We start from the raw sequence: 20,063 nt of genomic DNA on the forward strand, positions 1-20,063 counted from the left end.
CATCCTCTTCAGATTTAATCTCTTCGAATTTACCTTAGTTTAAGCTACACAGTTGCTAAATTCTGGTTTTGAACACGGAGGGTTTAACAAAAAGACCTAGAACTGTTGTGAGTGCTTTGATGATAGACCTCATGCCTCTTCAGACTTCTGGTGTAATTTTGCATTGTACAGTTTAATTTGGGAGGCTTAGTGCCAGAACATTTATTCACTGTGCCTATTTGGACTTAACATCTTTTCTCCCATAGGCCTGCTCTGGCTACTGAAGGGCTCAGGCTCTCGAGGGGCCAATATACTTGGCACTTTGTGGCAAGTTTTTTTTGGCAAGTTTTTCATGACTTAGGTTGAAAAAGAAAGAAAAGAGCACCAGACTATAAACATATGTCATTGTTTTAATGAGTAGTTAGTACTACTGGCAGAGCAGTTGGCTCTTGAGTTAAAATCCCTGCTGTACTTCTTGCAGTGTCTTTGACTTTAGTCAAGTGTTTAAAGTCTCAGTCTCTTTATCATTGGAGTGAGGATGATACTGTCTATCTCATAGTGGGATAACACATGCAAAGCAGCTAATGCAGAACCGAACATGTAAAAGAATCTTAAATATTGTATTCCTTCCTGATCTTTTTATTAGTGCTGTCCACAAAAACTGACCCCTGTTAAGCAGCTACTGCTAATTCTGCTGGTAGATTATTTTTTGTGGTTATTGTCATGCCAGTTCGCCAAGTCATGTAAAAGCATCAAGAATTATCAGCCTGTCATGGGAATGGGTTCCTTAATTTGAACCAGATAAAAAGAGGTCAGGGAAGCAAAGGGATTCATATAAAGTAGGATTATCACTTAATAAAAAAAAATTCCTTGTCATATCCTCATAGTGTTCTATATAACACTTGTCACTTCTTAAAGAACTCTTCTGTTTTCTCATATTAACCTCTCAAACAGAAACACAGTACTAAGCAAGAGAGGAAAGTTTTCTAGGATCTAAGTACAGCTGTTTAAAGACTTTTTTTTTTTAAACCTTTGCTAGAAGTTGTTCCTCATCAGAAAACCAAGGGGGACATCTACCATAAGATAATATAGTGGGTGGCATTTTAGTACTTTGGTGATTTATTTGGAATGCTTTCCTGGGCACTTCATTTTTACCTCCCTGGTTCTTTGTTAACTTCATTTATAAAATTGGAGGCTGGATCGTATCATATCTAAAGCCCTTTCACTTCTCAATTCTGTGGTTCTGTTTTATTTCTGTGGTTGATCATTACCTATGGTATCCATGTGACGAAAACCTCTCCACATCCAGTATGCAAAGTTAACTGCATCTGTGACTCAGAATAGCAAGGATATTTTAAATTTCCTTTATACGTGTGTTTTCTATATTATAAGGATGAGATGTTTAACATATTGGGTTTTTCTTCTTCCATGCATGCCACATGCATTAAATAAATGGCAGTCGGCAGACCACAGGGCAGCTTGGGACTCCCAGCAGGCAAATCCCCACCATTTGAGAGCTCACCTTGCAGCAGACAGACATGGTGGCTCGGTACAGGTATTTTCTGATTTTTGCATGAGTGATTATTTCCCAGATTTATACAACTAACCCTTTTTTGGAACTCATGGCATGACTTCATATCCTACTGAAAAACTTGTTGCTGAACTCTCCATAATTCTCTTCCTTTGTATTTAACCAAAAAGCAAAATTAACATGGTCTGGAAAGACCACCAGGGATACTACGATTTTGCCTTTGTTCATTTTTGCAAGTACACAAAAACAGTATTAAAGTAAGTCATACAACAGGTTAGAGAAATAAACTATTACTTGAAATATGTGTTAAACTTGATTTTTCAGTAATAAGATCAGACTTTTTTTTTTAAATGTCGTAAGCAGTAGAACACTTTTATAACTTTTCCTTTTCATTGATTTTTTTTTTCCTTCTTTATACTTCAGTCAGTTGAATAGATAGGACATTTTTTATCTTTAGTACTCAGTATATACTTTCTGATTAATTGGTCAAATGAACATGACCCCAGCTGTTACAATGGTATATTTTGTTTCTAGAAAATCAGATGGAGAAAATAATTTCAAGAAGAAGTATTTATTAAATACTCCCCTCAATTTTCTGGATATTTCTAAAAATTTAAAGCCGTCCTTTATTTTTTTGAAGTGTTCATTCCCCCCCACTTCTCTGTACCCTTAGAATACCTTATCTTGCCCTCCCATGCCCCCTCAATTTTCATCTTTTATGTGAATTGTAGAAAGGGGAAGGTTACCAAGTCTTTTATTTCTTTTAAAATGCTAGCTTAAGGTAATTTAAATGCCGGTTCAAAGTAATTGAGATAATAAATGTTATCTCCATCCATTTCAATTTAGAAACTTCCTTTAAAATTTTTGATTTTTTTCTCCACATATTTCCACTTGAATAATTTTCCATTATGTTTTACCAAATTTGCATTTTTCTTAGTGAATATGTATATATAGTCTATTGGATCTCTGCTCTGGATTTTATTCTTTCTTGATTTGAATTCTAAAAGTCAGTTCTTGATTAAATCTTGTAAGTTCTTATGTTTTTCTCACCATTAAGTTTTAGAGGTAATTTAAGTATGTAACCAAATATTTTTTTAGAACTTTGTAGTCTGTGGACCTTTCAGTCCTGTGTAACAGAGGTATTTGAAGAGAACTTAGAGGCAAGGGTGCCTGAATTGTAAACATTTTTTATGACCCCAATTCATATCCTTGGAAAAAGTTAATAGAACAAATTATATTTGGTTCCATAACACAAACTGGATGGTATGTGTGTCTGTACACGTTTACACGTTTCTAAGTGTTGTATGTTATGAAAGCAGGTGTCTGGCTCAGTGTTCAGGGATATCTGCAACAGTTATGAAACTATTAGAAAGCTTTCCGGCCACTTCTGCACCATTACCACAAATGTGTTATTTTCTTAGTTTCTTCTTACCCTGTGGGATTCCCCGAGGTGGTTCATGGGACCTCCAGACTATCAAGGGGTGATTATTGGCTCATCAGTCTAGTACTGTATGTTCTGTTTTTTCATATGTTCCTCGAGAGACATTTCCACTCTACTCCTTTCTCACCGTCACTTTAAAACTTCTCTGCCTATGGAGACTACACCTGGCTTCCTCCTAATATTCAGGATGTGATCAGTTTTACTTACTAGAATTTTAGTAATACATAAGTAAAGCAAAGAATTTTACACTATTTCTATTGACTTCCTGAATATATTTTACACCATTAACTAACCTGACATGATGGACATTAAGCAAGCTTAACTCCTGTGAAAAATGTACCGACAGCCTAAGTAGGCTCATGCCTGAATCTTGTTCTGTCCTAAAATACTGACTTCATTTATGCTTAGTATCCTACGCATGTAAAAAGTTTGAAAAGTTACAATATACTACTTGTATAGTTGGGCTAATAAAATTGTAATTTAAAACTAGTAATATGAAGAGGAAAGAAAAGTGCCTAAAATCTAAGCTAATGTGATCATTATGATAAATGAATACTACATTTGATTCTGAACAAAGGAAGTGAAACAATGTATTCAGTCATTCTCATTCTGATAAAGGGAAGAGAGAAGGAGAAAAATCTTTTTATTAATACACAAGTGTGAGACTAATTTGCCTTGAGATTCTTTCTGCGATGATCATTACACTCCCTGTTGGACAATTTCCAGTGTTGACTTTGTAGGAGATGCAGAGACTTTATATGGCAATTAAAAAACTAGCCTTCAGCAAATACTAAGGTCCTATCATCAGATAGTTTCTTAGAAAAGGCATTACCATAATAAGTTGATAGCTATCTGGTAAGAAATAAATATGGTGCAGATTTAGGATATTTGGAAACAGAATCAGGAGTTAGCCCAAATAAGCCCATTGGGGCCCATGGCATTCATCCCTCATCTGTCACTGCAGTGTTTTCCTGGAGCTCAGAATGGCTCTCAGTGCAGCACCACAAAGCATTCCGGGCTGCTTCCAGTTGACCTTCAAGATGAAACCTCTTGCTATTTTGACTTACAGAAGCATCCTAGGATATTCGTTATTTCAGGTGTGCTTTTAATAGGAACTGAATGGTGGAGTCTAAATTTGAACTCCTTGTTTTTCCAGAATTACAATATGTATTTTTTTTTTTTTAAGATTTTATTTATTTATTTGACAGAGAGAGACACAGTGAGAGAGGGAACACAAGCAGCAGGAATGGGAGAGGGAGAAGCAGGCTTCCCACCGAGCAGGGAGCCCAATGCAGGGCTTGAACCCGGGACCCTGGGATCATGACCTGAGCTGAAGGCAGACGCTTAACGACTGAGCCACTCAGGCACTCCCAGAAGTACAAGATGTATTACAGGTCACACATCTGGTTTGCCAGGTTAATTTCATTGCGTTTAAGAGTGCAAGCCCTAGAGTCAAATTCAAGTTTAAAATCTATGCCATAGATTACTCATCAGTAAAATGGAAACTTTTTTTTTCAGATTTTTAAATATTATTTATTTATTTGAGAGGGAGAGGGGGAAAGAGCAGTGAGTGCGAGAATATGAGGGACAGAGGGAAAAGCAGGCTTTCTGCTGAGCAGGGAAGCCGTTGCGGGGCTCGATCATGGGACCCTGGGCTCATGACCTGAGCTGAAGGCAGACACCTAACGGACTGAGCTACCCAGATGTCCCAGCAAATGGAAATATAATAATACTTCTACCTCATGGTTTTGTCGTGAGAATAGCATAGAAGGCGGGCCTTTTGAAATACTAAATACTAGAATAATCTATTGCTTTTTGAGATTAAGAAACTTGATTAATCTCTGGGAAGTGAAGTCTAGTGGTACAGCCCAAGGAAGTATTGCCAAATTGGAATTTATCCAATTTTATTCTATATCTTTAGTGTAATCATGTTAATCCACTGACCTGAAGGATCCAGCTACACGTTTGATAAACTTTTCCCACAGAAGAGATTAAAAATTATATTCAAATACCTGAAGACTAAATTTGAATTTGTTCTTGGCTTATATGTGTTTTGGAAAAGCACCTGGGCAATCAGGCATATTCCTCTCTGCTCCTTGGTAATAAAATTACCTTTAGCATCCTTGGTAATAAATACGGCTAAGAATCTTAGACCTAGCACTTACAGTTTCTGGGCCAGTCGTTATTTAGCAGATAAATGTATATATATATATATATATATATACACATACATATATATACATATATATATACATATATATGTGTATATATATGTGTATATATATACACATATATATACACACATATATATATATATATACACATACATACACACACACATATATATATATACGTATATATATATATATGTTTCCAGGAGGTACTAGGCATTGTAATGGAGTCTTTGAATAGAAGGAAGAATAACAAAGATAGGGTGCCTTTCCCATGGAGCGGTCCAGCCAATGGGGAAAGTCAGTGAAACAGGCAGAGTGGTAAGCGGAGAACGTATAGTGTGCTATGAGAACATATAGAGAAGCACCTAACTTGGATTTCATGGGTTAAGATTTCCTGGAAAAAGCAAAAACCTTTCTGTATTCTGTCTTTCACCTGTTTCTAAAGTAGAGCTTCAGTAGGAGGAGTTAGCAGATGGAAAGGGTCTAGAGAGGACCGTCCCAGACAAGAAGGCAGCACACGTAAGGTGGCGGAGGAGAGAGAGAGAGACATCTTGAGCAATTGGCTGCAGTCCGGTCACGCCAGTGTGTATATTGAGAAAGAGGACCGAGAGGTAGGCAGGAGGCAAGTCATGAAGAACCTAATAGGTCTTGTGATTATGTTTGGACTTCATTTGAGGATGTTGGGTAGCCGTAACGAGAATTAGATAAGGAAGGTAACTCTATTAGTGTGTTTTCTAGGGATGACTTTTATTGGAGCCTAGACTGAAGGGAAAACAAGTCTAAGGCAGGGACACAGCTCTCAGAATTCTAGCTGAGGGAAAGTGATAGGTAGCTGAAATGAAGAGAAATGAGAGGATTTGCAAGATAATTAGAAGGCAGATTTTAGTTTGGTGTCAGGGCTGAGGGGGAAGGTCATGTCACTTATCTGCCTTTTTGATGTGTCTCTGCCTTGCAAACCAGAATCTCCAAAATGAGGTTTTAAAATGTACCACTGACGGCAGGTAGTGTTCATCTCGAATCCCACAGGGACTGTGCCTTTGCTGGAGCATGGCTCTTTTGAGCTCAAGGTCGACTGGAAGCCCGGTCCTGGAAAGTAGAGAGGCAGTTTCGAGCACAGGGAGGAAGACAGATGTCAAGGACGTTATTGAAGACTGCTTCACGTGCACTGGTGTAGTGCCAGTCGTTGGGGAATCTTGGCTGGTCGTACAGCCTTTGGTTGTGGTTAAAGGAACACTGTTGCATCTGAGCCCCTGAAAGGGAAAAGGGCTGACTCCCACACAGTGCCACTGTGCCTGCAAGGGAAGGGTAAACGTTACCTGTTGTGCTGGGCACACAGGGATTTTTATCAGCCTCACTTGACACATACCCATGTGGGTGAGGACAGCAGAAAAGAATGGGACGAATGCATTTCGGAATGATCAGGAGACATGCGTAATGACAAGTTGGGAATAGCAGGTGCCATGCCTCAGCCCTTCCTCCATTGTGCTCGTCGTCATTAATGCTTCTCTTTCTAAAACATGGCCAGTCACCACTTTTACTGTGCTCTCTCACATCTTTCAGAGCACACAGGCACTAACAAAGGGGGGGGCGTGGATTGAGTGATGAGTACAGTCATGTCTTTTGTCCCATTTTCCAGGGTGCTGAGGTCTGTGAGGGAGCATTTGTTTGAGGAGAGGGGTTGGGTGCCCTTAGCAGATGAGTAGTGTCCGGCTCCGCTCCGTCTGCTTAGCTTAGGGAAGTGTCTTATCCAGGGGTCACTGGGGAAATTCAGCATTACAGGTTTATTTTCATACCCTTTTATAGTAACCTTTACAGCAACGTCTCAAAGACTGGAGTACTCAGTATAGTGTTCTGCTTAGTACTTTATAAGTGAAAGTTAGATCAAAAATCCATTTTGGTTTCTCTTTGCTGGAAGTCAGAATCTCACTGTACCTTCCAGTTGTCAGTTGGAGTATCAGGAAGATCAGTTATAACTCTAGCTCACTCTGGGTTTTTTTTTTTTTTTTAATTTTTAAAGGTTTTATTTATTTGACAAAGAGATAGAGAGTACAAGGAGGCAGAGAGGCAGGCAGAGGGAGAGGCTCCCACTGAGCAGGGAGCCCGATGTGGGGCTTGATCCCAGGACCCTGGGATCATGGCCTGAGCCAAAGGCAGCTGCTTGACTGACTGAGCCGCCCAGGTGCCCCTGGGTTTTAGCATATGTGAGAAAGTTGGTTTCTTGTAATACATGGGAACCCTAGCACAGGTCCAGAAGACTCTTCGGGAATTACTCTTACCTATATCTCATTTGTTAGTGTGCTTTCTTATAGATGGCTCTTAGAAAAAGCTTAGGGCATAAGTAAGATAACATTTTAGTATTTCTAGTGTATTTATTGGATAGAAGGAGATCTGGTTAACTAAGATAGTGAGCCTCTACTGTGTACTTGGTGTAGTATGCTTTCAGTAATTAATGTGGAGATGAGGAAGGTGGTACTCTAATTTGTATGATTTCATTGTATGTGGAAAGTAAATTAATTGGCCTTATAAAATCATTGACTACAAAGATATCATGTGTTATCTTTGTACTCAGAAGTCTTTGCGAATGACTTCTTTTGGAATTAGACATGGCTGGCAGCCATCAAGTGAACCATCATTTCTCTCCCATCATTAGCTTCAGGTTCAAGGCCCCCTCCTCTTAAACTCTGGTACACTAGAACTAACACTGCATCTGGATGCCTTTTTATTTGTTTTTTTTGTAACATCTTAAAATAAAAACTGTACTAAGTTTCTTGTCAAAGTGAGAATATCGGATAAAATTTCTTTAAGAAAAATAAGAACAAAAACCCTGTAAAACACCTGAATTTTTTAATTTAAATGTCAAACCTCAAAGCAGCTGTAATTTTTTTTAAATTATGTTAGTCACTCTGCAGTACATCATTAGTTTTTGATGTAGTGTTCCATGATTCATTTTTTGCATATAACACCCAGTGCTCCATGCAGTCTGTGCCCTCCTTTAATACCCATCACCAGGCAAACTGTTCCCCCTACTCCCTCCCTTCTAAAACCCTCCGTTTGTTTCCCAGAATCCATAGTCCATAGTGGTTCATCTCCCATTCCGATCTCTCCCCCCTTCGTTTTTTCCTTCCTTCTCCTAATGTCCTCCGTGCTATTCCTTATGCTCCACAAATAAGTGAAACCATATGATGATAATTGACTTTCTCTGTTTGACTTATTTCACTCAGCATAATCTCCTCCAGTCCCAGCCATGTTGATGAAAAGGTTGACTAGTCATCCTTTCTGATGGCTGAGTAATATTCCATTGTGTGTATGGACCACATCTTCCTTATCCATTCGTCTGTTGAAGGGCATCTTGGCTCTCTACAGTTTGGCTGTTGTGGACGTTGAGCAGCCGTCCATTTTGGATACTGTCATTAGAAAAATTAGCTGATGCACACCAATATTTTGGAGACTCCTATGTTCAACTTCAAGTTATAATTCTAGAGATGTTACCTAAATGGAATCATTCTTTAGAATTTGGTTTATAAAAATAATTTGTATATATTTGTTTGATTGATTTAGGTTTCTAGGAATGTAATGACATGTGCTATTTATAATATTTTGTCTTTGTTTTTTCTTTGTAAAATCCCTTTCCTAAAAGATACTAGTTTTCTTAAGTGGAAACAATTTTAATGCCCTGATATACTCTCGTGTCACCAGTATTAAGTAGGCCACTTTTACAGGAGAACTCTTACCACACCGATTCTGTTCTTAGCCTGGGATTTTAGCCTTTACTCAAGAGAGTTAGGGAATCTGGGAAACCAAAGAGAAATTACATTAAAAAAATACATAAATGAAGATATTATTTCATTCTAGTCTGGTTCTGATCAATGAGGCAAAATGAGATTTGAAACATTTCACTAAAATAAAGCTTATTAAAGTCAGGTATGACTTTGTGTGAACTGAAATAAGTCAGATTGTATAATTACTGTGTTCATACGGTTGCTCTTGCTGGAAGTTTAGAACACCTGGGTTTTGAATTTTCAATTATGCCACTGAACATAAGGGGAGGCATGTTCGAGGAGCTGCCTGTAGTTTGAGATGGGGTCCCTCCAGCTCTCTTGGGCCACTGAACTCAAAGGAGGAAAAGAAACCTGTGAATATCATGTTGAGGGAAGAGCAATGGAAATTGTTGCATGAGCTGTTTATCTTCTGCATGCAAAGCATTCTGCTAATTACAGATAGTGGCGAATACAAAAGTATAAGATAAGAATCCTGCTTTGTAGCTCCTTTCCAAAATAGCGGAGGAGTGCTGACATTTTAAAAATTAAGAATAAAGAACCAAATTAAGTTTGATAATTAGAATCAATAATGATTGTTAAATGTTTTCAGAAAGAGGGAGAAATAAAGAGAAAAAATTGACATAGAACTCAGTAGAATGGCAGAAAGGAGGAAGCAGAGCAGCAGACTGAGACCCAGGGGTATTACTCTTATTGGCCTGGTTGCTCTGACAAGGATCAAGGCTGTTCTGTGTGTTTTCAGCTGTGGGCACATTTGCAGTGTTTATTTCTAAGTACTTGTTCATGGGGTAACTCAGCCTCCATAATCCTACATTCGTCTAGATTTGTTGGTTGACTTCTAGTGACTTTTCTTGGAGTTGTGGGGTGAGAGGCCTGTTTCTGTGCACTGGAATATCAGGCCCACAAGGGCCAGGGTGTTTTTCTTGTGGTTTTCTAAGTTCCCAGGACAGTGCCTGGCACATTGTGGCCTCTCAGTAAGAATGTCAGAATTAGTTAGGTTTCAGTAAAATGGGGTTCTGTAGATGGACCTGTTAAGTCTAGTAGTCAGCTGTCCGTCTGCTCTCCAGGCTTTTGATATATTAGCATTTTATTTTTTCCCTTATGATGAGCTCAGATAGGGAAAGCAGCAGAGCTGATTGTTACGTTTTGAGCCTGGAGGTCTGGGAACATGGTAGGGTTTACCAGGAATTGGAACCATAGATAGGAAGAGTGACACATTCAAGAGGAGAATGAGGAATTCGGTTTTGGAAGTAGTGAGTTTGAAGTACCACATGTGGCCTAGGTGGGCATGTGGGTAAGCGGTGGGGCTCAGCAAGTCCTTTATGTAGAGGTTGTAGCTGAAGCCCTGAATGCAGGCAAAACTGGCTGAGGAACAAGGGCGACAATTCCTGGAGCTCTTAGAATAGCCCAGTCACTGCCCTTTTACACACTGATTTCTGTTTCTTCCTCTCAGTCTTGTTCAATGGGTACTACCGTTTGCCGTTTCCTAGTTGAGAACGCCGAGGTTTAGCGTGATGCGGTATCTTTCCCGGGTCACACGGTGGGTGAGCATTAGAGCTAGGCTTTGTTTCTAGACCTGTCTCCTCCAGAATATCAGCTGGTGCTAAGTGATACAGAAATGTACAGGAAAATGAGGAGAAAGCAAAGGCCACCAAATATATTTTTCTAGGAAATGTTGGTAACCTGCAAGAGTATGCTTACTTAGAATTCCGATGTAGTGACAGAGCACAGATTGCAAGGGATTAAGGAATAAATGAGTGGAAAATTTTATAAAAATGCAGGTGATAAGTTAAGGCTGTTGTTTTGAGAAGTTGAGGGGAAAGCAAGCAATAGGACAGTGAGGTGACTTTATTGGACAAAGAGGATTTGGGAGAATGTGGGAATTTTGCTATGATTTTTATTTTGTTTTAGGATTTCACTCATGCATGCATTCATTTATTTCAACAAATATTTATTGATTGCCTGTTTTCTGCCAGGGTTAGTAGGGAGAGACGGTGGGGGAATAGTACAAAGTCCTTGCTGTCATGGAGCAGGAGTAGGTGAGAGTGGGTGTCAAGAAACACAGTCCAGAAAACTATCTGGATAAATGCCATACAAAGAGTTAACAGTAGAGTATAACATGCCATAGGATGTCCTGTATGGAAGTCTCAGATTGTATGATGGAAAAGGACTGCTTTTGAGATGTTCTCTGAGAATCTAAAAGAGAAGAATATAGCCAGTCAGCGGGAAGAGAGTTAGTTCAGGCATCGGGAATAGGTAATGCCAAGACCTTATGGTGGGAATAAGTTTGACGTACTGGGTGGAGGCTAGTGATCATCCGAGAAGGTAGTATGGGATTGGAGGGGTGGGCAGAATCCAGATACTGTGGGGCTTTGTAAATTGGGGCAAGAAAATGGATCTTTATTTTAAGTGAAATGGGAAGTTGATACTTGAAGAGATTTGAGCAGGTTAATTATACATGGTCTAATTTCTGTCTTAAAATGAGCGCTCTGGTTGTTGTGTGGACAATACATTCATGGAGGGCGGGGGCAGGTGAAAGCAGAAGACCAGTTTACAGTTTGTTGCTCTTATTCACACAAGAGATCATGGTGGCTTGAACTAAAGTCCTAGTAATATTAGAAGTGGGAGAACTGATTAGATTGGGGATGAGTTTTGGGGGTGGAATTTAACCAGCCCTGCTGACAGATGAGATGTGGGGTTTCAGTCAAAGAGAGGAATCACTGTGATTCCAGGATCTGAGCGTGAACAAATGGGTAGACAAATGAGCAGTATGCGAGGGAGATATAAGGTTGGTTACACACTGAAATACGTCGGAAGGAGCAGGATTGAAGTTTGCATGGGAGATAATTCGTGACTTAGTAAGGTGCCAGTGCAAGATGGGCACACCTTGGGGAGCTGATTTGACACCAAAGTGTAGGAGTTAGTCTTATACAGCAGAGGGAAAGAGACAAGACAGAAATTTCAAGATGAAAAGGAAGTTGAAAGGCAAATATTGGATGACCTTGAATTTTAATAAAATATTAGACATGTTACTATATTCAGTTACAAACAGCTCAACTACATACTAATTGTTTTATGTTCTGCATATTAACTTTCTAAATTAACCTTAATTTTACCTTAATATTTATCATTGTATATAACCTGTTACTTTATATATATATATATATTTTCTTCTTTTTGGCAGGTTGTAAGCTCTACAAATGGAGAGTTGAACACAGATGACCCTACTGCAGGACGTTCCAATGCGCCCATTACAGCCCCTACAGAAGTAGAAGTGATGGATGAAACCAAGTATGTACTTGCTTGACTTTTTTAATAGCTTTTTGTGCTTCAGTTGTGCATGTTTGAGATTTATAGTCATGTACAGTTATCCCAGGAAGTTTTTTCAGGGAATTGGTGCATGCAAAACAAGTGATATTTTCAGTCGACCACTTCGTATAAAGTAGCGCTGTGTTTCAGTAAATATTTTGTAATACAAAAATAATTATTTAAAAACTGGGCTCAATTTCTTAGAATTAACAGTGCAGTTTTGGCTTTTTGTTTATAGGAGTATTGATGCATGAAAATTATTTTGGTAGGGTAGATGCTCAGTTTTTTTGGTAAGAATAATGAATTTTGGGACACTAAAAAATAAAATTAAAAAAATAAAAAGTATGCATTGTTTATCTGAAAAAAAGAATATTAATTTTATAGTATGCTGCATGCATTCATATTAGTTTTAAAGTAGTTTTTCTGTGAATGTAAATGATAATGCTTCTTGGGAAAAAAAGTAAGCATAAAAACAATGTGATTTTTCATTGTGGGCTACATCTGATGATTTCTCTCTCTCTCTTTCTCTCCCTCCCTTTCCCTCTCTCTCTCTCTCTCCTTTTTTGTTTTTTGTTTTTGTTTTTGTGTATAGCTGCCAGAAAGTGTTGAACATGTGGTGAGTTTTCAAGTGTAGGCAGGCAGAAATAGCTCCCTTGACTGTAATTTCAAAGATTTAGCATCATTTTGCGCTTAAAAAAAAAAAACAAAACACCAAAAACTTTCAACCTAGAAATTACAGTTGGTCGAAGTTGTTCAAAAATATTTGGTGTCATTTACATTAGGTCTGAAAAGCAAGAAATAATTGTTTGAGGAGCTCTTTTGCCTGCTGCACCTTTTTTCTTTTTGTTCAACTGACATAGATTTGGGGGCACCTTTTAAGTGAGTAGCTGGTAATGCCCACTCTGCTTGTGCTCGTGCGTTTGTTCTGTAACCCAGAGGCTTTGTTTGCTATTCGAAATAGAAAGGTTTTTGAGTTTTAAGCTCTCTTTTTCCCTGTTGGAAAGATGAATAAATACACACAGCAGGTCCTTCACCCCCACCCACCCTGATAGTATCACTGAGAGAGTATTTCATTGATTACTTGCATCGCAGTTGAGTGCACGTGGGGTATGCTGATAAACTCGGGATTAACGATAGTGAGAGAGCGTTATGGAAGTCCTCACCTAAGAAGGTCCTGCTCATTGCAGATACTGTGTCAAAAATGTTCCTCTTAAGTCGAGTCAGTGTTGGATTTAAACTCTTCTCTGGTATCTGCCTCTAGTTGAAATGCCACGTTCCATATATTCCTCTCAGTTTCAGGACAAATCTTGAGTGAGCCTGGGAGTGAACAGAGAAAGTTGCTTTGCTTATTAGCACACTTTGGAACATTCTACTCCTATCCAAAAGAAACTTTACATAAATTCCAAAATAATGCTCATTTGCTGGCCCATAAGATGCAGAAACTTTTGTTGGGGAGATTTCTCTTTAAAGAGCAGTGGTCAAATATCCATTTTTATCACTTTGTGGAATTTATTGACAGCGTAACCTAGTGGATTTGAGGATGTAATCAATCAGCTCTGTACTCGGGCATTTTTACAGCGAGAGCAAATACCACCGTTGATGTCTGCTTGTGCAGTCATAGGCGGAGTTCCCAGAGTGATGTGGCCGAGCAGGGCACGCACGTCCTGTGTACCCAGCGTGGGTCGAAGAACCCTGCTTCCTCCACTTAGAGTTACCTTCTTCAAGCTTGTTTCTTTGTCTGTAAACTGAGGCTCATAATATCCGCTCCGCAGGTCATTGAGGAAATTAACTGTGATAAAGTACTGCACATGGCAGGTGCTTGGGAGCTAGTCCCACTCTGTTTGTTTCCCTGCTGCCAATGACCTCTCCAGTCTTTGTTCTCCTCAGCCTTGTCCTTCCAGCAGGTGTCCCCTGTTTTTACTTCCATACCCCGACTCTTTGCTGAGACTGGCTCTTCTGTGTCCATTTTGTCTTGGACACCTGCTTTGAGCCAACTCTGTTCCCTTTTCCCATTTTTTCGGACCCCCACTTATGCCACCTGGATTTCAGCAATAGTCTGACCCTGCCCCAACCCTTCAGTAGATGGCACACCATAGGGAAGGTGGCGGTGTCTTAGTACTTGTTCATAATTTGCATATGGTAACTACCATGGAAAGGTAGGAAAAAACCTGTGAGATCTTCTAAGGAACAAGATGACTGATGGACAGGCTGATCAGGGAATGCTTTGTGGAGGTGGCTTTGCAGAATGGCATACTGATTTATTTAGTTGGGATGGTGTGGGTGTTTGTGGGTTTGGGTTTCTCATCATAGGTGTTGGAAGATGAGAAAAAAGCACGTGTGGTGGGAAAGCTGTTCCTGAAGGAGAGGTCCTCCATAGCCTGGAGCCTCGAGTCCAGATTCCTTGGCGCGGCCCACAGCCGTTGGTGCCTCTTGTAGTCCAACACCTGCCTCTCTTGCCCTGCCCTGTTTTCTGTTCCGAACCCTATACTTCCTGGGTTCCTTAAGTCTGCCGTTGGTATGTTATCCTCCTTAGCTCTGTCCCACTTCGTGAAACTTTTTGAATTTCTTGTATGCAAGGCCTTTTTCATCTTCAGATTCCAGGTGCCCAAAACAGTAGGCCTCAGTGACTTACTACTAAATGATTACTACTGAATCATTTGGTGTATCTATACAGTGGAGTATTACTCAACAGTGTAAAATAATGAGGCGGAAAACATGCTAAGTTAAAGAAGCCCCACACAAAAGGCCATGTGTTCTATGATTCCGTTGATGTGAAGTATCCAGGATAGGCCACCACAGGGAGAAAGATCCAGTTATTGCCTAGGGCAGGGGAGAGGAGGGTGAGAGAAGCTGTTAGTAGGTTAGGTTCTCTGGTTTCTTTTGGGGGGCGATGGAAGTGGTTTCAAGTTTGATGGTGGTGAGGGATGTAAATGTATTAAAAACCACTGAATTGTATACTTTAAAAACATTAATTTTCTGATAACTTTAATTCTATTTTAATAGAGCTGGTTTTTTGTTTGTTTGTTTGTTTGTTTGTTTTTTAACATGGATAGCAACCCGTAATTTCGGTAAAGCCCGATTCCAGATGGGTTACAGAAATCCTCCCACCTTCCCTGCCTCTTCACTGGTTAAAAACTTCCAGCACATCGCATTTGCTTTCCCTTTTATCAGGGTGACTCTCACATTCATTCCTGCAAGTTTGTTAGTGCATTCCTCATACCTTCTTAGTCTGTGGTGAGGGGCTGTGAGTGTGGTTTTCTCCTAAATTGCATCTTACCCTTGCTTCTCTTCTCTCTCCCACCTTTTTATAGTTTTCTAGGAACCTGCCAAGAATTCCCTTCAAAATGGTTTCCAACTCCCTCTCTTTCTTCTTTCTTATAATTGGTGGAGGCCCCTTTCACCCCACCCCATTAATTATAATGTATTTCACATTGGACATTTTAGAGGCTCAGGCTTCCTAGAATAGTACCTTATAGGGCTCGATATATAATTTCCAAGTGATGGAAAATGTTCTCTTGTCCTGCGTATAAAATGGCTCATTCATTAGTAATGAGATTTTGCTCTCCTCACTGTGGCTAAGAATTTTTTTCAAGACAGGTGACACAAGGGGTATCACTCTCATTATTCCTTCCAGGAATTTAGGAAAACAAAGCTTCCTTTGGTTTAGTTACAGAGTTTTAAGGTAGTTTGTAATTTTCTTTTTTCACCTTTATTTCTCTTTGTGTCCCCTTTCCACCATTTACTGAACAGTTACTGATTACAAAAAGTCAAGGCTCCTGCTCTCTCTTAGAAAAGATAGAAAGTACACAAGTAACTTTCACGTAGTGATCCCCAGTCCTGGCTTCAAGTCACAAGCATTTGGGGAGTTTTAAAAATACGCTAACACTTAGGCTGAGCTCTGTCAGTTTCCGATTTAATTGTTCTGTGGTTGGGGTCTGGTTGACAGTATTTTTTTTTTTTAAAGATTTTATTTACTTCTAAAAAGATAGAGCATCAGTGGGGGTGGGGTAAGCAGAGGGAGAAGCAGACTCCTCACTGGAAGCCTGCCGTGGGGCTCGATCCCAGGACCCGGAGATCCTGACCCCAGCCAAAGGCAGATGCTTAACTGACTGGGCCACTTAGGCGCCCCTGGTTGACAGTAATTTTAAAAAGCTTATAAGCTGATTCTGAGGAGCAACCAGGATTGAGAGTCATTGGTCTAAAACCAGCTATTAAAGGATTAGCTCATAGGATACAGTGTGACTGGATTTAAGAGACTGGAACATGGAAGATCAGAGACATCTTCATGGCTCAGGGTACATTTGCCCTGGTTCTCCAAGGTGAGCAGGCTTGGCTGAAGAGTTGGGTGCAGGAGTCCGAGAGAATGGCTGAACAACATGGGAGCAGGGACAAAGTGAGGCAGTGATGATCCACTTGTATACTGTGTGTGTGTGTGTGTGTGCACGTGCGCGCATACACATGAATGCATCCCCCTGGGAGCTGAGATAGTCTAAGTGCCCGATCGCAAAGGGCTTTAGTAGGCAGGTGAACAACAGCAACAATAAAGACATGATCCTTCTCGACACAAGCAAGCAAGCTGTGGGTTTTAAGCCAAGAAGTGGCATAATCAGATTGAGCCTTGAGACAATTAGTTTGGCAGCACTTTTGTGGCCTGTGTCATTTCCTGGGGTTCATTAGATGACATGAAATCAATTCATCCTCCCTCCTTCTCTCCCTTCTATAGTACTGACTGTCTAGAAAGGCAGCTTGATGCAAGATGAGACTAAGAGGAGAGGGAAATAGATCAGAACCAAATTATAAGAGCCGTGTGGACCTAATGCCCTAGACTGCGGCGAACAGTGGTGAGATTTAAAAGGCAGAGGGCAAGGCCATCTCTCTGCGGGGGTGAGTTGGGATGGCGCACTGGAGAGAGGAGGACACTTAGCCTGGGTGTCTGTTAAGAGGCTCTTAGCAGTGAGGGAGGCAAGACGTTCTGAAGTAAGCCAGCATGAGAGGATGGGACAACTTTGAATGTCATTTCAGACTAGAGAGACTAATGGCATGTGGATGGAGAGGAAGAAATTGAAGATGAGGCTGGATGTGCAGGTTTTCAGTTGGATTAGTTACGGGGATGGTCTTGGGCCTCTGTCTGAACTCTTCTTGCTTGACTGATAAGTTACGGGGGTTTTACACCAAGATGTCCAGAGATACAAAGTTACATTTGCATGTATAGACTTGAAGGGGGCAAATCCTTTGTCAGAGAATTAAAGACAGATGTCTTAAAAGCTGTTTTCTCTATGCCCAGTAACCTAGATAAGGAGAAGCAAGGCTCTGGAGTCCCAGGTGGGTAGGGCCCAGCACCTGTCGAGCAGTCTCTCTGCTGAAGGTGGAGCCAGTGAGTCATTAGAGAAAGGACGCATAGGAACGTGTGTCAGTTTCAGGTATGTGAGAAGGAGGTCTAAGACATGCATCCAGGAAGACAATCAAATCCTAGAGGCAGGAAAAGAGGCAATGGATGAAGGGGAAATGGTGCAGAATCTCTTAGCAAAGCCTCGGCCCTTCTGTATGTTTTTGACATAGTTGAGGACTTTGATCCATTATGATTTCCTGTTTAGCACCTAAACAGTATTTACAGCAACAGCCCTCAAGTTCATCAGAAACAGGATTTACTATTTATTTGGAAAGAATTTAGGAGCAGAGCTGTGGTGGACACCTGGGTGGCTCAGTCAGTTAAGTGTTTGCCTTTGGCTCAGGTCATGATCTCAAGGTCCTGGGATTGAGTTCTGCATCAGGCTCCCTGATCAGTGAGCAGCCTGCTTCTCCCTCTCTCTCTGCCCCTCCCCTCTGCTTATGCACTCTTTCTCTCACTCTCTCTTTCAAATAAATAAATAAAATCTTAAAAAAAAAAACAAAAAACTGGAGCTGTGGCTTCAAAGCTTTTAGGCTAGCTACAGAATCATGTCAGAAGCATGAACCTGACTTGTGAGAGCGTACTGGCTTATTGGAAACACATAGGCATAATCAAGAAAGAGCCAAGAGAAGGAAAAGCATTGAGAAGAACATGATTAAATGTCTGGCCAGCTTGATCAGTTTCCCCAAGGTTGTCAGTAGTCCAGATCTGAAGAGACCCCAAATGAGGCATGCACTAACAAATAAGTAAATGCCGCCACTGAGCAGCTTGGAGAAAAATGTGTCTAAAAATTTTAAAGGTGTGGGTAATTTTCTAAGACCAGCTAGTTGAATGTAGTGATCTGTGCTCGTTGCTGCACCATTTGCTATCATTTGCAGTTACTGTTATTAATAACTTCTGTTCCCGTTTGACTTGAGCCACATGTTAGAATTACCTTGTTTCCTTTTACACATGGCCCACATTCATGTAAGTTGATGATGTGGTGGGCCCTCGGGATGTGCAGTGCTCAGCTCACAGCTCCTGGGACTGGGACTCGCTGGAAACGGAGAAGCTGGAGGGGAGGCCTGACAGGTGCACGTCGGCAGAGCAGGGCTTCTGAGGTTTAGACTCCTGTAAGAATCTGATGCAAACTGATTTTCTCTAGGGAAGCTTCCACAGGCACTCAGATCTGCATTTTGTGAGATTTCCCTAGGGCTTGTGGGCCCGAGGTAAGAACTCCAGCTTTAGAACATGGGGTATAATGTAGTAAGAACCTTTTGACTAGGTTCTTACTCTAGGAATTGCACTTAGGAAGCAAATCATCCATTTATTCAGTAAATATTAAATGAGTCCCAACTGTGTGCCCGTTTGTGGGATGGATCTGTGCAAAAACCCTTATGAAGCTTACTTTTTATGTGGAGGAGATAATCAGTAAATAAATAAGATAAATTCATATTAGTCTGAGGACTGAGAGGAGCATAAAAGGGTCATGTGACACAATGGCCGTGTGGAAGCAGCCTTGCTTTAGATGGAGGACAGTTGGTATGATTTCTGAATCACAGGCTGTAAATCACCTGCTTTGGTAATGAGTTTTAAGGAACCAGCCACAATTTTCTTCTTTTGATAACTATAGTCTATTTTGAGAGCATCTCTCCTTTATGTGGATGCATTTGTATTGCCTAGAGCAATGCTGCCCTCTGGTGGTTGTCCGTTTAATAGCATGCCAGCTCTGTCAAATCTGTTTCAAGGGTGTATGTACTCTTTATTTGGTGGGTTTATTTCTAACAAATAGATGTCTTTTTTAAGGTGGCCTTTTAATTAAAAGGCTTCTATACTCATGGTTCATTTGAAAGTTTTATTTAGTCTCAGGTAAATGCTTAGACTGCTTTTCTGTGTTAAATAATACAGAATTGAAGGAAAGATGACCTAAGAAATAGGACAGTCTACCTGTCTTGAGTTGGAAAGCAGATTGATGATACTAGAAAAATAAGTCAAACAGTGTGAATTGCTAACATAAGTGTGGAAAATCTGGAACTTGTTGATCAAAACACGTATTACATTAAATTCCCTGTTCCAAAAGGCTTATTAAAACACTTTAAAAAAAAAAGATTTTATTTATTTATTTGACAGACAGAGATCACGAGTAGGCAGAGAGGCAGGCAGAGAGAGAGAGAGGAGGAAGCAGGCTCCCCAATGAGCAGAGAGCCCGATGCGGGGCTCGATCCCAGGACCCTGGGATCATGACCTGAGCTGAAGGCAGAAGCTTTAACCCACTGAGCCACCCAGGTGCCCCTGAAACACTTTTTAATAAACACGTATTAAAACACCTTTTCAGCAGAAAAACTTAAAAGATTGTAGTTTCGAATTTGAAGACACAAATACAGTAGTTGGAAACAGTGAACATTATTAATAGAATTTTGTATTAAATAACAAATTTCCATTGAAATGTGGTCATATTCTTAAATTTAATATTCTAAATATTTGG

General features: G+C 40.3%; 1 protein-coding gene across 9 annotated transcripts in view; it reads left to right on the forward strand.

Annotated features, from left to right (window-relative positions):
* The window catches only part of CSNK1G3 (casein kinase 1 gamma 3), a 110,904-nt gene that overhangs the window by 86,429 nt on the left and 4,412 nt on the right, over positions 1-20,063 (forward strand). For 3 of the 9 annotated variants that reach the window (XM_032844385.1, XM_032844403.1, XM_032844396.1), the window contains exons 11-13: positions 1,439-1,534; positions 12,086-12,192; positions 12,803-12,826. In XM_032844385.1, the coding sequence (XP_032700276.1) occupies positions 1,439-1,534; positions 12,086-12,192; positions 12,803-12,826 (227 nt within the window). The remainder of the gene's footprint in view (positions 1-1,438; positions 1,535-12,085; positions 12,193-12,802; positions 12,827-20,063) is intronic. The other 6 variants (XM_032844413.1, XM_032844422.1, XM_032844440.1 and 3 more) reach the window with 3 other exon arrangements.

The sequence above is a fragment of the Lontra canadensis genome, unplaced genomic scaffold (assembly GCF_010015895.1).
Source record: "Lontra canadensis isolate GAN:19392208 unplaced genomic scaffold, GSC_riverotter_1.0 scaffold4, whole genome shotgun sequence".
Lineage (NCBI taxonomy): Eukaryota > Metazoa > Chordata > Mammalia > Carnivora > Mustelidae > Lontra > Lontra canadensis.